The sequence below is a fragment of the Squalius cephalus genome, assembly GCF_949319135.1.
Source record: "Squalius cephalus genome assembly, chromosome: 25".
Classification (NCBI taxonomy): domain Eukaryota; kingdom Metazoa; phylum Chordata; class Actinopteri; order Cypriniformes; family Leuciscidae; genus Squalius; species Squalius cephalus.
The window spans coordinates 25444383-25458933 of NC_137146.1; the positions used below are offsets into that span (position 1 = coordinate 25444383).

The 14551-nt window shown below is 40.1% G+C and overlaps 2 protein-coding genes across 3 annotated transcripts; one reads left to right on the forward strand and one right to left on the reverse strand.

Annotated features, from left to right (window-relative positions):
• Window positions 1-732: 732 nt before the first annotated feature.
• zic4 (zic family member 4) lies at window positions 733-6045 on the reverse strand. Of its 2 annotated transcripts, XM_079863422.1 has the most exons (3): window positions 5211-6045; window positions 4470-5102; window positions 733-2389 (listed from the first exon to the last, which is right to left on the reverse strand). In XM_079863422.1, exons 1-3 carry the CDS (start codon window positions 5632-5634, stop codon window positions 1950-1952), a joined length of 1497 nt encoding a protein of 498 aa, XP_079719548.1. In that variant the 5' UTR covers window positions 5635-6045; the 3' UTR covers window positions 733-1949. The 2 variants fall into 2 exon arrangements, with proteins under 2 accessions (XP_079719548.1, XP_079719547.1); XM_079863421.1 differs by having other exon boundaries at window positions 735-2389; window positions 4470-6043.
• Window positions 6046-10060: 4015 nt separating this feature from the next.
• Window positions 10061-13406, forward strand: zic1 (zic family member 1 (odd-paired homolog, Drosophila)). The gene is made up of 3 exons (XM_079863423.1): window positions 10061-11333; window positions 11808-11971; window positions 12301-13406. Exons 1-3 carry the CDS (start codon window positions 10364-10366, stop codon window positions 12496-12498), a joined length of 1332 nt encoding a protein of 443 aa, XP_079719549.1. The 5' UTR covers window positions 10061-10363; the 3' UTR covers window positions 12499-13406.
• Window positions 13407-14551: the final 1145 nt, after the last annotated feature.

A 14551-nucleotide genomic window follows, 5' to 3' on the forward strand; every position in this document is an offset into this window, starting at 1 on the left:
CAGGCTCACCAGGAGTCCGAGGAAGGCAGCTTGTCGATAGTTAATATTACTTGGAAGTACTTGTTTCTGGTCACTTCGTCTCTTCTTATTTTGTTGAATGGAATGAAAAACTTGAAACACATTTGCACGATCAAAATGGAGACACAGAGAAGCCTTTCCATGTCATCAGCGTCGTTCAGACGACATGCAAGAATCCCTTGATAATAAAATCACTTCAAAGGATCCTGTTTCAATTGAGACCAAACTATCCCTTTCTCCTCTGATACAGCTCTGACACTAGACTACGCCACTCTTTGGCCTTTTCCTGTTGTATTTATTTTACATTATATGCATCAAAGAAGTTTAAAAGCTAAACGATACAGTCACAAACAAATTCGACGCATAACGCTGAGTTTGCCATTTTAAAGGGATCAGTTGAGAATGTTTTTTAGCTAAGCTCACATTGGTTCATTTTTGCATTCGTTGGAGGACGATTCCTAAAGTGAAGAAATCGATATTGGTATTTATCATTACTTAATGAACCATTTATTAATTATGGAATATGCGATGGATATCATAAGTTGTTAGTTGTTATTCCAAAACATTGAACACAGTAATATTCCTCGAGTTAAAATTAAGTTTTTTTGGTTTTTTTTCCCCCCTTCAGTTGACTTTTTCCGTTATTTTAAAACCAGGAAACACAGCCAAACTAATAAACGAACGAATAAACATTCGTTTGAGTAAATGAAAACGTATTTTGTAGTTCTTTTTCTTCAGAGCAAATATTGCATTCCTTCTGACAGAACATATTCCACGGCCCCGTCGCCCATATTATTTAAATTTGACTGGGCTTTTGCTATTGAAATCTTAACTCACCATGAAGATTCACCGTCGTGGAAAAAAATGTCTCTTTGTATAAAAGACTCTTTGAAGTCTGTGTGAAAATATGCAACTCTTTCATCAATTGCTGCCCATGTAATTGGAGTGTAAAGCTAGGGTATATCTGTGTGTATAAGCAATACAAAAGGAAATAAAAAAGTTATTGCAATGGGGTTCGCTTAGAGAGTTACATTTATTTTAAGTTGGCTGTATCTACTATGATGTTTGAGTTATTTTAGGATCATGCATATTTGGATCAATTAGGGGGTTTGTATTAAATGATGACTAATCAGTATATTATTTTCCCCCTATCCTATAAAGCTTAAGGAGGTCTTTTAGCTTTGCATCATACACAATTTATTCAAAATACTGACAACGTACAAGGCATTTCGGTACACATTTTAAGGTCTCTTCTGATAATTCATATTTTTCATAAAAATGGATTGCTGACAAGTTTTACAAAATCACAAAATAACCACATTGATAAATGACTAATCATAAATGAAACGTCATATCAAATACAATAACGCTGTTTCCTTCAAATTGGCTTGGGCTGGAGAAAGCACAAAAAGAGGAAAGAGTCTACGCCTTTATGAAATTCAAATAATCCGGAATATTAGTTTTGTACAAAGTAGAGTAGCAAACATTTAAAAATTGCCTAAAGACAAAACCTTACAAAAGTACTGTTCACACATAGACATTAAAACGTCGTCATTTACAACTGTACAGGTTTAATAATTAAGCACTTTGGTTCAATATTACAAAAAGAAATTCTTTACCGATTAAAAAATAAATTAAGATATTGAAATCAAAGCGGAAATTTACAAAATGATACAGTGACATGCGTACGGCCAGTACACTATTTATAAACATAGACACTCGGGACATGTTTTAAATCGATTGGTGGTTGGGCAGTGACATTAGCTGTCAAAGGGCCAGTGCATCCTTCAGTAAGGCAGTAACAGTGGACAAGCCTACTCTTTGAACGTCAGCCTGTGACCGTTCAGTCCAAAATGGACTGTCCAAATAAGAAAAGATGTCAAAGTCATTTCAGTCCCTTTGTCAAATGAATGTTATGGGATAATATTTTGCTAGAAGGCGTCCCTCCGTTCAGGATTGCCGTACGTTGGCCCCTCCGTGTGGCCCGGCGTAGAGGAACCGCTGGGTGGGGTCTGAGGGCCACTGGCACCGGAGCTGTGACACACGTACCATTCGCTTAAATTGGCCGGCTGGGACGATGAAGAGAGCGGCTCGGAGAGCGCAGAGGGAGCTGGCTCCCGTCCCAAGTCCGATGAAGGAGAAACAAGAGATGGAGTCGATGATTCGTAACCAGAACTCGGAGGTGGAGACTTGCAGTGCACCTTCATGTGTTTTCTCAAAGAGCTGGGATGCGTGTACGATTTGTCACAACCTCTGACTTTGCAGTTGTACGGCTTATCGCTAGTGTGTACGTGGGAATGCTTTTTCCGGTCACTGCTGTTGGCGAACCGTCTGTCACAGCCGTCAAACTCGCATTTGAAAGGCTTTTCACCTAAAACAACAAAACAGTTATGGACAATGGTCATTATAGACAAAGAACACCACAAGTGTAATCATTATAACGACGCACATCATTATAACGAGCGCATAACCAAATACACTTTGCATTAGTCAAACGCATGTCAGTCTGAAATCAGGTCACATGAGCCCCATGATATCGTGATTATCTTTTTACTGCTCTGTCTGCTCTCATGGCAAAGCCCCTTGTGACTGAAACAATCAGACTGCAATGATTTATTTTCACAATTACAGATTATTGGACATCCGTTTTTTTTTAAAGCATGCACGCGCTCTCATAGTAGTTTCATTTACATTTGGAATGTCGAGCATGAAGATCTCATAAAATACATCTGATCCACCATCTAAACTGCTATTAGGCCTGTCCCTCTGTAACAATAATAGCTGCTGGAGAAGCCGGCCAGGCAACAGAAATGTTTGAATTAATTACATTTAATCACATCACGCTTATTTCCGAAGGACATAAGCTCCAGGAGTTTATAAGACGTAATTGCTGCTGTCTAATTACAGTTGCTCGCTGAATATCAATTTGACCTTCAGCTGTTGGGCCGAGAAAGCCAATCAAGAATATTAGTGTACTACAAGAAAACAGCAAGGAAGAGACCCTTGGGAAACCATATCCATAACCAAAGATTCAAATAAAGCCCAAGCTAGGGCGCACAGAAGTCATAAACAACGTTGGTTAAACATCAAAACCGAAAGGTTGTAATCTTAAATGTAGTTTTCAGGTAAACTTTACACGACAGTCTCCTTTTGAAAACCTTATTATGCCAAAATGCAAAATGCAAAATGCAAAATGCAAAAAAAAAAAAAATTAAACTCACTCACCTTATCTACTAAATCCACTAAATCTAGTGCAAAAGTGAAAAAAAAGAAAACAAAGAAAACACATTCTTCCAGTTGCACAGAGCTCACAACGCATTAAATTAAATAAAAATAAACTTAGTAATAAATATAAAGTTTATACTGTTAAGTCACGACTGTTTTACTCTTTCAGAACTTTTACCGACTTGTTGCATGTGGCCAATCTGAAGTTTGTCAACAGTGAATACGTAGTTTCTTATATCGCCACAGTTCAGACATAAATGCAAATAATTACAACAGCTTGTCTCGTGATGCAATTAATGAAAGTCGATTTGGACAGTTTCTTTCTAAAGCCTTTTACACACACACACGCTCGCACACACACGCTCTCACACACACACACTGCAGTGTAAGCAAAACAAGACACTAGCTCTCTAAAAATGCTACCATGTTCATGTAGACCGTTCTGAGGGGATTACAGAAAACTTCAACAAATATTTCTGGGATAAAAATAAATAAAAAAATATTTAAAAAAAAACAACAACAACTGTTAGCCTACTAATTTCCAGAATGTAGTAAAAAGCAGCGTAGCCTATAACAGTTTGCAAAGTAGGTAAACACTTGTGTACAACTTACAATAATTCTAATATAAACAGCCGATGTCCATATTTATGCGATTTATAGTGGGGAAAAAAGGCAGGACTATCTTTTCATCTCTTATTTCAACCCGAAACTGGACGCAGTAGGCCCCAAAAATATGAATGTGTTGGGACATCATGAAGCTGGATGAAGCATAAGGAATGCATTTTTTTTCTTTTCTTACAACGCACCATATAAAAATAATAATAATAAAAAAAAAATCAAAAAAAATCAAGCAACTTACACTCAAAAGTGCTCTGCCGTTGTGGTTGTTTTTCTTTTAAAAACGACGTATTGCTAAACGATTATGCTATATGCTATTCTATTAGTGTAAACTAAATAGATGTATTCATCAAATGCATTAAATAACAGCGATAACATTGAAAATGATGCCAGTGTTCTGCGAAACTCTTTACAGATAAGCCGTTACATTTCTATAAAATAAATAGACAAAGCGGCATTTTAGAAAAACTGTGCATCTATGTAGCATGCAAGCTAGCTCACGTCATTAATAAACTAGTTGCAGTGCATCGATTTGTTTACACTTCAGCATTATGAGGCGCTAGTATTTAACTCAATTGTCCTAAGGGACAGCAAATTAAGTCACTGACCTGTGTGTGTCCTCTTGTGGATTTTCAAGTTTTCCGATCGGGCAAATACTTTTCCACAGCCGGGGAATGGGCAGGGAAACGGTTTCTCTCCGGTGTGCACTCTGATGTGATTCACAAGTTTGTACTTCGCTTTAAACGGCTTTCCCTCTCGTGGACATTCTTCCCAAAAACAGATATGGTTCGCTTGCTCTGGTCCTCCAACGTGCTCCACAGTGACATGCGTCACCAGTTCGTGCATGGTGCTGTAAGTTTTGGAGCAAAGTTTCTTGGCGGAGTGCTCTGGCTCCAGCCACTTGCAGATGAGCTCTTGCTTGATCGGTTGCCTCATGTAACGGAAAAACGCGCCAGCTCCGTGATGATGGTGGTGGTGGTGGTGTGCGCTGAGATTCATGTTCAGATTGAGCCCGCCGTATCCGTGCAGCGGAGAAGCAGAGAACGGGTCTGCCCTGGAGCTCGCTACTTGACTCAAATGATCAGAACGAACGTACATTTCGGCAGGTATTCCTAACCTTATTTGTCCGTTCAAGGCTTGGCCACCTGGTGCTCCGGTAGATGGCTGCTCGTGATGAAGTCCAGGGAAGAGAGAATGGTTCCCAGGGTCGGGGTGATGACCATAGTGTCCCGGATAGCTACCTGTTGTTGAGACAAACATTCCGTGGTGAGAGGCTGAACCAGAAGTCTGATCGGTCAGCACGGGCATGGCTTGAGCTGTCAAATCTCGGCGAATGAGGAAATCCCTACCTGCGGATAGCGCCTGGGCCGTGTGAGACATAGAGTACGGAACCGTTGCCGCCTGCACCGGGCCAAAAGCTCCCGTTTGACTGGAGACCACTTCACTGTGGCCTGCAATATGATGATTATGGTGGTGATGGTGGTGGGGATAATGATGGGTTGGGCTGATTTTGAGGGCCGCGGAGTGCCCCATGTGTTCTGGCCCGAATGGACTCGGCCCCAGGCGGGGTTCCGCAGTCATCTCCCCAGGGTGCGAGTGAGCCATTGAGTGTGGATGGCTGCTGAACCCCGGGAAGCCTGTCACGCTCTGAGGGGTATGGTGGTGATGATGGTGATGGTGGTGAGCCCCTGCCAAGTCAACTAATCTCAGCGTCGTGTTCCGTTTGGAAAACGCGGGGTCCATCACAGGGCTTCCCAAAGCATCCACGCTCATTACTCCTAATTTTAGAATAACTTGACAGCAGGCAAAATAATAATAATGATGATGACAAATATATTTTAATCGCTTTGAAGAATACAGAAGAAGAAGAGAAAAAAAATTAAACTTCCCCTAAAGTTTAGTTGCTATCTCAGTGCCTACGTGGAATCCCATTCGGTTGAGAGGCAGCAGCAGGACGCTTTGATATACTGAATAGAGATTCATGGTAGGCGCTGCAGCCCGTGGAGCCAAACAATCACCGAGCGCTCTAATTGGTCAGTGCTCCGTGATTGACGTCACTCGTGACAGTTTCCAATGCGAAGAAAAATGTTTTAGTGACAGCAAACAGCGAGCGCGCATGCGCCGAGCCTCAGGCAGCGGATGAAAAAAAATGCTTTTGTTATGCAAAGGTTATTGTACTTTTAACTGCAACCCCGAAGTTGTAACGAAGCAATGTATCCTTTCTTTATATTACAGCTGTGGAAAACGTGCGACTGCGCTTTAAAATAGCGTGTTTTAGCTACTTACCGCAATAGGCAAACTAGAAAGAGTGGACTTGCATGCAATAAAAATGCAACATATGTTCCGTCTGTTATTCCGTTATAGAAAGCATCAAAAAGCTTCGTAATAAACCTCGAAAACGGCGGTTAGTACAACGTTAAAGTTTGCAGTAGCACGCTGCTTGCTCAGACCCCGATTGTTTTTTCCTACAATTAACCATTTTGTTGAAAAGTTTTCACACCCTCTTTTTTTTCCTCTAATGGTGCTTCTGCGTCGTCATGGGATCGGTGTCTTGTGAAAAGCGCGAAGGTCGCCTATTGTCCATAGGGGGAAAAAAAGTATACGCAAAAGACCTGTTGTTATGATCGGGGGTAATTTTCGGCCCCAGTTGTTCAGCGGCGGCGGATCAGGCACACAGGAGGTGGTGCCTCATCAGAAGTGTACAGGGCAGCAAAGCAAAGTCTTGGCAAAAAAACTCGAGTAACTGCTAAATATAAATCCTAATACACATTTAATGCAGTCTTTCCGAAACGTAAAATGTATCTCACAGATTACCCACCGTTATTTCATAAACACTCTGTTGACAGTGCACCTGTTATGAATAAAGTACAACCATGAATCAACAACCGGCTGGTGTGTTGCAGCCAATCTTGTATAACAAGCTTGAAAAAGCTTGAGCATTGTGCTGATATTTCAAGATATAAAATTGGCTTTAGATATGGTCGGTGAATGTATATCTAATTGGTGCTTTAAATGTACACAAGGTGTAGAATATGATAAATTAAAATGTTAAATTCCATACTATTTCCACACTGCCAGCACACATATATATACACACACACACACACACACACACACACACACACACACACACACACACACACACACACACACACACACACACACACACATGCAAACACAGATGAAGTGTGCACTTTAATACAGTAATGTCGTACTTAAAGTGTTTTAAGTGTTAAGTGTTTGCGCAAAAGAGAAAACATATAGTTATATGAAAAGGAAAAAAAAATATTAAATCAATCCAAAATAGCATAAATAATACAAAATAAAACTTTGATCTGATATTGTTTGTTACTATGTCATTGCATCTAATTTTCCAATATGCAATGAAATAAGCCATAGGTAAACAGTGCAGTTTAAATCACATTGACGTAGTGAAAGAAGTTTTGGAGCATGGAATGTTTCCTCCGTGTACAATAAAAATGCAAATACTATAACTCCAATACAGAATGATACCCTAATCTCTGTTTTAAAGCTTATCTTAATCAAGCCGACCAGGCACAGGAGGACGGTGAACTGACCTACAAAGGTCATGAAGTTACTATTAGATTGGTCAAATATCATATGTTCAAGCTCCACTGGAATTACGCGGATTATACGTGAGCGTACAGAAACAGCATTTCCATTGTTTTAGTGCCCATGTGTCTCGATGAAAAATGGAAAAAGTTGACACCCCAGCCCACATTGCTTTGTAACTTCATTCAAAGGTATAGGCTATAGTTTATTACAGCATATCAGTGCAAACCGTAGAAACAGACGCGACATAGCAAAAAGTTTTTTTTCTTTCAGATTTTTATTTTATTTAATTTGATTTGTGGTTGCTAGACTGAAAATCGCATTTCACGGAAACGTTACTTAATCTGAAGGCCATTGTGATCGTTTTATGTTCACGTAGTATGGTCACATGTGAATACAAAAGTCTAAAATCCACAAATGTAATCTTTGAAAATAATAAAAGCGTGATCTTAGACATTTCTTTAACTTTAGGTGGCTTCATTTTAATCAAGGTCAAGATGCATTCAATTACTGATGCAAATAAATTGGTATTCCCTTGAGGAAGGTCATGAATTGATCTGTCAGGCCTCTGGTGACAAAACCACACAATCCGTGTCATAAATACGTAAACATTGTATGAACTATGTCGAATAGTGAATAAGTTAGTCAAATGGCTGGGGCTCATGGTCGAATGGATCGCAGTTGCAATCTTCAGGAATTTCTTTAGCATGTAACTTAAAGTTTATTTTTCAGGTATTTTCGTGCAGTGAAGGGGGGAATATATGCAAAGACACAATACGCGTTTGATTTAACAATAAAGACAATGGAAAACTCAGCAATGAGTCAAATATTGGCCAAAATCATTAACACTGACTAAATCCAATTGCCAAAAAAATAAAAAAAAAGAACCTTCCTAAACACATCAGTAGTTAAAATAAAGTTGCGGTTTTTTTTTTTTTTTCACTCTTAGGGCGCATTTTGGCTTACTGATACTTTTAGAAGATTACAAAAAAAGTTGGAATAGCACCAAACAGAATATGTGTGCTTGTCCTTTTGATATTCTAGCTTTTAATTTAGACAAAATATTATAATAATTATACTAATACAGTACACTTAAATGATTCCAGTCTTTTTAAAAACTAATTTAACTGTTGCAAGCAATACTTGCATATGAGGAAAAAAAACAAACAAAAAAAAAACACGTTATTAAAACACGTCGGATAACATTTCCAAATGATTTCAGCCTCGAAAACGTATTTCGTCCCCACGCTCGAGTCTTACCGTTTTTCACCTGTTGAAGACACCGTCCAGCTTTCTTTTATAAAGATAACGTCCGTTAGACAAAACATTCAACTCAACAGCTTCGCCTGGCCCTCTCTCTCTCTCTCTCTCTCTCTTTCTCTCTCTCTCTCTCTCTCTCTCTCTCTCTCACTGGAAGGAGTTTGAGAGTGTATGGAGCTGAAGGCTGCAGTCTGGATGATATTTTAATGGTTCGTCTGTTCATGCGGCTTTGAACTCCAGCCGCCGGAGTTTCCTGCAGAGAGAAATCCCACTTCACAACTTCCACAACCCACAAGTTTTACTCACACACAAGGGTGATACATTACGGCCGTAATCTTTTAAAAACACAGGTTATACATATGAATTACGTAAAGAAACACCTCGTTCGCTGGTTTGAAACTATCAGTTGAAGTTTGAAGGTACCTACGGAAGGCCTATGAGTTTGAGCAAAGATCATGATCATGTGGTGTTCAATAAAAGAAAAAGAAGACAAAAAAAAAAAAAAAAAAAAAAAAAAGAAGTTAATCAGAGGCCTACAACGCACTGCGTTTTCGTTTAAGTATATAATGTGAATATAAAAGCAATAATTAGATTCCAACAACAACATAAAACACGTGTTGTGCAGAAGCGCGATGCAAAACCAGTGAAGGAATAGTTTCCTCGAGATCTCTCAAAGTGAGAACATCATTAAAATGACGACTGTAAATAAAGTAAACTATACAATGCCCACTGTTAAAGTAGCCAAAAACGTGCAGGCCTATTGGTGTTGCAGCCCGTGCATTACAATTATCTTTATAGACAAGATTTTTACAAATTTGTGCATTAATTTCTTAAAGATGTAAATAGCATGGCAATGCTCAAGAATTACCACTTGAGGCATACATATTGATAACTAATATAAATGTAATTGTAACTACACATTTATGGAAAGACCATTTGAAACATAGCATTTTTTTATTTTTTTTTTCAAATAACACGCGTATGAGTTTCATGTCTTGTAAAAACACACTGTATCACATTTCAGCGAGTGTTTACTAGATGCGCGCCAGGGTCTTCTCAAAGCACCAGGCTGCCACATAAGTAGGCCAAACGTGGAAGTAGCTACTCCGTCTAGGACAAAAGCCATTATTCGGCCATGCATTCACTAAAGTCTGTTTTCTGAATTTTAACATCCAGAGCAAAATCACAGTCAGCAACCTCCCGACAATCCCATAGATTGATGATGTAAACCGACCAATCGCACTGATGCTGAGGCATGGCGGGCTGTTATTTGGTGAGTGAATGTTAGTAGGGGGAGAGCGCCCTCTCCAATGATGGTCCAAGCACGGGGTCACGTGCTGCCCCCCTCCTTCCCCATTCATCAGGGGTGGACTGTGTTGTCTTTTCAATTCATTTATCTGCAGGAATGATTGCGACTATCAGTCTGAAGCTCACCGCCTGACTGAGGAGGTGAAAGTTGCGCCACAGGAAGATAAACCGCAAAAGACAATATTGCACATGATTTGCGTGTGCATCGGATGAGCAGGAGAGGGAAATTCCTCTCGACGAAAAAGTAAATAGGAATAGGGCATCGGAGTTTGCCTAGCACAGACTTAAGTCAGAGAAATAGCAAGCAGAGACAGTTGCTAGAGATTCTTCCTCTCTCAGTCTCCACCGCTGCAGACTGAAGATGCTCTTGGACGCAGGACCACAGTATCCCACCATTGGAGTGACTACTTTCGGCTCCACCAGACATCACTCAACAGGCGAAGTTACAGACAGAGAAGTGGCTTTGGGTATCAATCCGTTCGCCGACGGTATGGGCGCTTTTAAAATCAACCACAGCTCCCACGATCTTGGCTCTGGCCAAACAGCGTTTTCCTCGCAAGCCCCCGGTTACGCCGCCGCCGCTGCCCTGGGACACCATCATCACCCCACTCATGTCAGCTCGTACTCCACCGCCGCCTTCAACTCCACTCGGGACTTTCTCTTTCGCAATCGGGGTTTCGGAGACGCCACGAGCGCGCAGCACAGTCTCTTCGCCTCCGCCGCTGGAAGTTTCGCCGGGCCACATGGACACTCTGACGCCGCTGGGCACCTGCTCTTCCCGGGACTGCACGAGCAAGCGGCCACGCACGCGTCCTCCAACGTGGTGAACAGTCAGATGCGCCTGGGCTTTTCCGGGGACATGTACGGGAGGGCCGAGCAATACGGTCACGTCGCGAGTCCGAGGTCCGAGCATTACGCGTCGACTCAGTTGCACGGCTATGGCCCCATGAACATGAATATGGCTGCTCATCACGGGGCAGGGGCCTTCTTTCGGTACATGAGACAGCCCATAAAGCAAGAGCTCATCTGCAAATGGGTCGAACCGGAGCAGCTGACGAATCCGAAAAAGTCCTGCAACAAAACTTTCAGCACCATGCACGAGCTTGTGACCCACCTGACGGTGGAGCACGTTGGGGGACCAGAGCAGTCGAATCACATTTGCTTTTGGGAAGAGTGTCCCCGGGAAGGGAAACCGTTTAAAGCAAAGTATAAACTTGTGAATCATATCAGAGTGCACACCGGAGAGAAACCGTTTCCGTGTCCATTCCCCGGCTGTGGAAAAGTATTTGCCCGATCGGAAAATCTGAAAATCCATAAAAGAACACACACCGGTAAGAAATTCATTATTTTCATATACATATTTTTGTATCATTATTGATATCGTTTTTGTATTTTTATATGTTGTAATTAAGGAGCCGTAAATAAGCATTTATTGCCAAGCAAATAATGCTGGTATTATTATTATTATTTGTCCTATACAAAAATATTCACTCTCAGCATAATTCTGACACGAATTAGTATTTATGTTACTAATGGGTTGTATAATATCTAACAAATTAAACGCGTAAGAGTACGGTATCTTTGCAGATTAACGTAAATAATTCGGGCGAAATTTAAAGGGTTATTTTTTTGTGAGTCGTGTATAGTGGAATAGGGACAGTAACTTTTAATATGTGATCATATTATTTTGCTCTATTTATGTAGGCATATCTAGAAATGTAACTTTTTTCTTTTTTTAAAAAAAATGCAGGTGTTCGACTCATAAAATTGTATTTTGAGAAATGTTTGCTCTGTGTTTCTGTTAGGTGAAAAACCTTTCAAGTGTGAGTTTGAAGGCTGTGACAGGCGCTTCGCGAACAGCAGTGATCGTAAGAAACACATGCACGTCCATACCTCTGACAAACCATATCTCTGCAAAATGTGTGATAAATCCTACACACATCCCAGCTCCCTCCGGAAACACATGAAGGTAACGAAGACATTATCCTACAGTTCATTATTTTTCCACCTACGTTATTTGATGCATTTTCTGTACGTTTCCATTTTTATTTTATTTATTTGTTTCGTTTCTGGGTAGCCTACTGAAACGCTGTTTTCCAGTTTAATTTTATCTTTGGCCTCTTATTGAATATTTTTTATCGTGTTGAAAAATGTGCACTAAAATTATAATTATATGCCATGTTATAAAAGCTAACGCTATAAGTAGCCTAATCGAGCTAAATACAAACTGATAGAATCTATGTGCTTGTTACAGTTTACTTGAGATTAGAAACTGATTTGTGTTTGCTTTCGGAGCAGGTTCACGAGGCTTCGTCTCAAGGACCCCAACCCTCCCCGGCCGCCAGCTCCGGCTACGAGTCCTCCACGCCGCCCACCATCGTGTCCCCTTCCACAGAAAACCAGAGCAGCAGTTCCATATCACCAGCATCATCCACAGTTCACCACACGAGCAGCCACAGCACCCTTTCGTCAAATTTTAATGAATGGTACGTGTAAATATTTTCAAAAGACTGCAGAATTAAGACTGCTTTGGAATCAAGACTCAAAAGTCAGCCTATTCTCGCGTGGACCTACACACACACACACAATGTGAAGAATCTGAACGGTTTTCTGAACCCGCTGTCTAGAGAGAGCAGTGCATGGACGGGGTGTGCAACGCTCTTGACAGCCGATTTTTGTCCTCCATTTCATTTGCCCCCCGCCCCTTCTTCTTCTTCTTCTTCTTCTTCATTTTTTTATATTTTCGGAAGACTGCACAGAGAACTTCAACTGCATGCTACCAGCAGGTCACAGCCTGTTTTGTTTTGTACATAAAGATTTACCTAGTTTAAAATGTAATATTTTATTTTGTAAATAGCCATAATACAATTTAAGGGAATTTGTGAAAAAATGTGGTCCCTAGATATATGGAAAATGAAATGGTTTTAAGAATATTGCGATGAATAGTCTTGACTGAAAAGAATGTTATAGTTTATGTGTACCAAATGTGAATTACCCAGTATTACCACAGTCTACACGTTTACCTAACCGATTAGTATTAATGTGCTTTTGTATCCAGTGCAACATTTCGTCTCCAGTCCAGTCTGAGTAGCACACAGTTGTTGTTATTTAATGTCATGTCGATAAACCGTGTAGTGAAAGCCTGAAGCTCCGTGTCAATCTTGTTTATGTAAGTGATAAAATATAAAACTATCTGTCTATTGCATTGGCAACTGCAAGAAATTATTACTTGTATATAACTCAATTTTCCATATTTATCCGCATGTAAAGGACCGGTAACACATGTTAGAGATAATCGGTATTTATGGAAAATGCGTTCGTAGGGTATGTAAAATTTAGTTTACAAAATAATGTTTGGTTACTTTTCGTACAATATTAAAGAATTAAACGTACAACAAAAATGACTTCAATATTTTTTTTTCTCGACTGTTCTTTAAACAAATGAATTGGAGGTTGAGAAATACCAACAAGGAAACTCCAACAAGTAACCTATTTATTATTTATATTTATTTTTCTATCATTTTGGAATAACATGAGTCTAAATTAAAACAATCACACAACTACAACAATAACAATTGGTGTTAAGCAGGCTATCACAAGGACAAGAGTTAGTTTTAACGCTTAAAATGGAAATGACATTTTAGTCCTTAAAAAAAACAAAAAAACGCTTGCTTTTATATTTTGTACCACTAATTGAGCAGGGCGAATTATTAAGTAATTTAATTTCACTTTTGTTCCCCTCATTATTGTCAGAGATTAAATATAGCCAAGTCCCCAGAGTAACGTTTAATGTATTAAAACGTTGAAACGTGACGAATTTGCTTAGCTATCTACGTGGTTTTCTAGAAATAGTTAGCATTACTTGACTCTGGTCAGGGCCTTACGTAATTATGCTTGTTTGGGACCACTATACGGTAGGAGTGAAGGACTTTAGTCCGAGAAAAGAGTCACTGTTGGGCTTTTGTTCTTGGTTGCAACTTGCTTGATCGCCCCATTAGGCACATCAAGATCATGAACGTGCTTGGTACAGCCAGTGCACAATTCTCAAAAGATACAAAATATGCTATTTGGATATTAAAATCTACAAGATGATAAATTGTTTAACCATTGCGTATTTCTTCACGGCCAAAAAGTGCAAAGTTTTCTAGAATACGAGAGGGAATGTATAGGCTACCTATGGAGGGAGGGGGCAATCTGAGCGCAAGCACGCGGTCTGTACTATTAGGAGTACTATGCATGCATGCAACTTTGTGTGTGTGTCTCAGATAACACAAGATCATTAGCATGTGCAAATTTAAACTGTGCCCGAAGGCTATGAAACTAATGAATCGAGCATAGCAGTGTTTCTAATTCGTGGCCATTTGGATGTATTTTTGTTTTTAAATGCGATCCGGCGACATGTTAGTAGCAAAGCGGTGCCTAGTCGCTTAAAGGAAAATACGATATACCCTACAATGTTTACATGTTCCTCTTGGGGGGTGTGCACAAATGCAGGAGCGAGAGTAGACTGCCGTGCGCGTGCATGCGCGTGAGAAATAGCCCACCGACA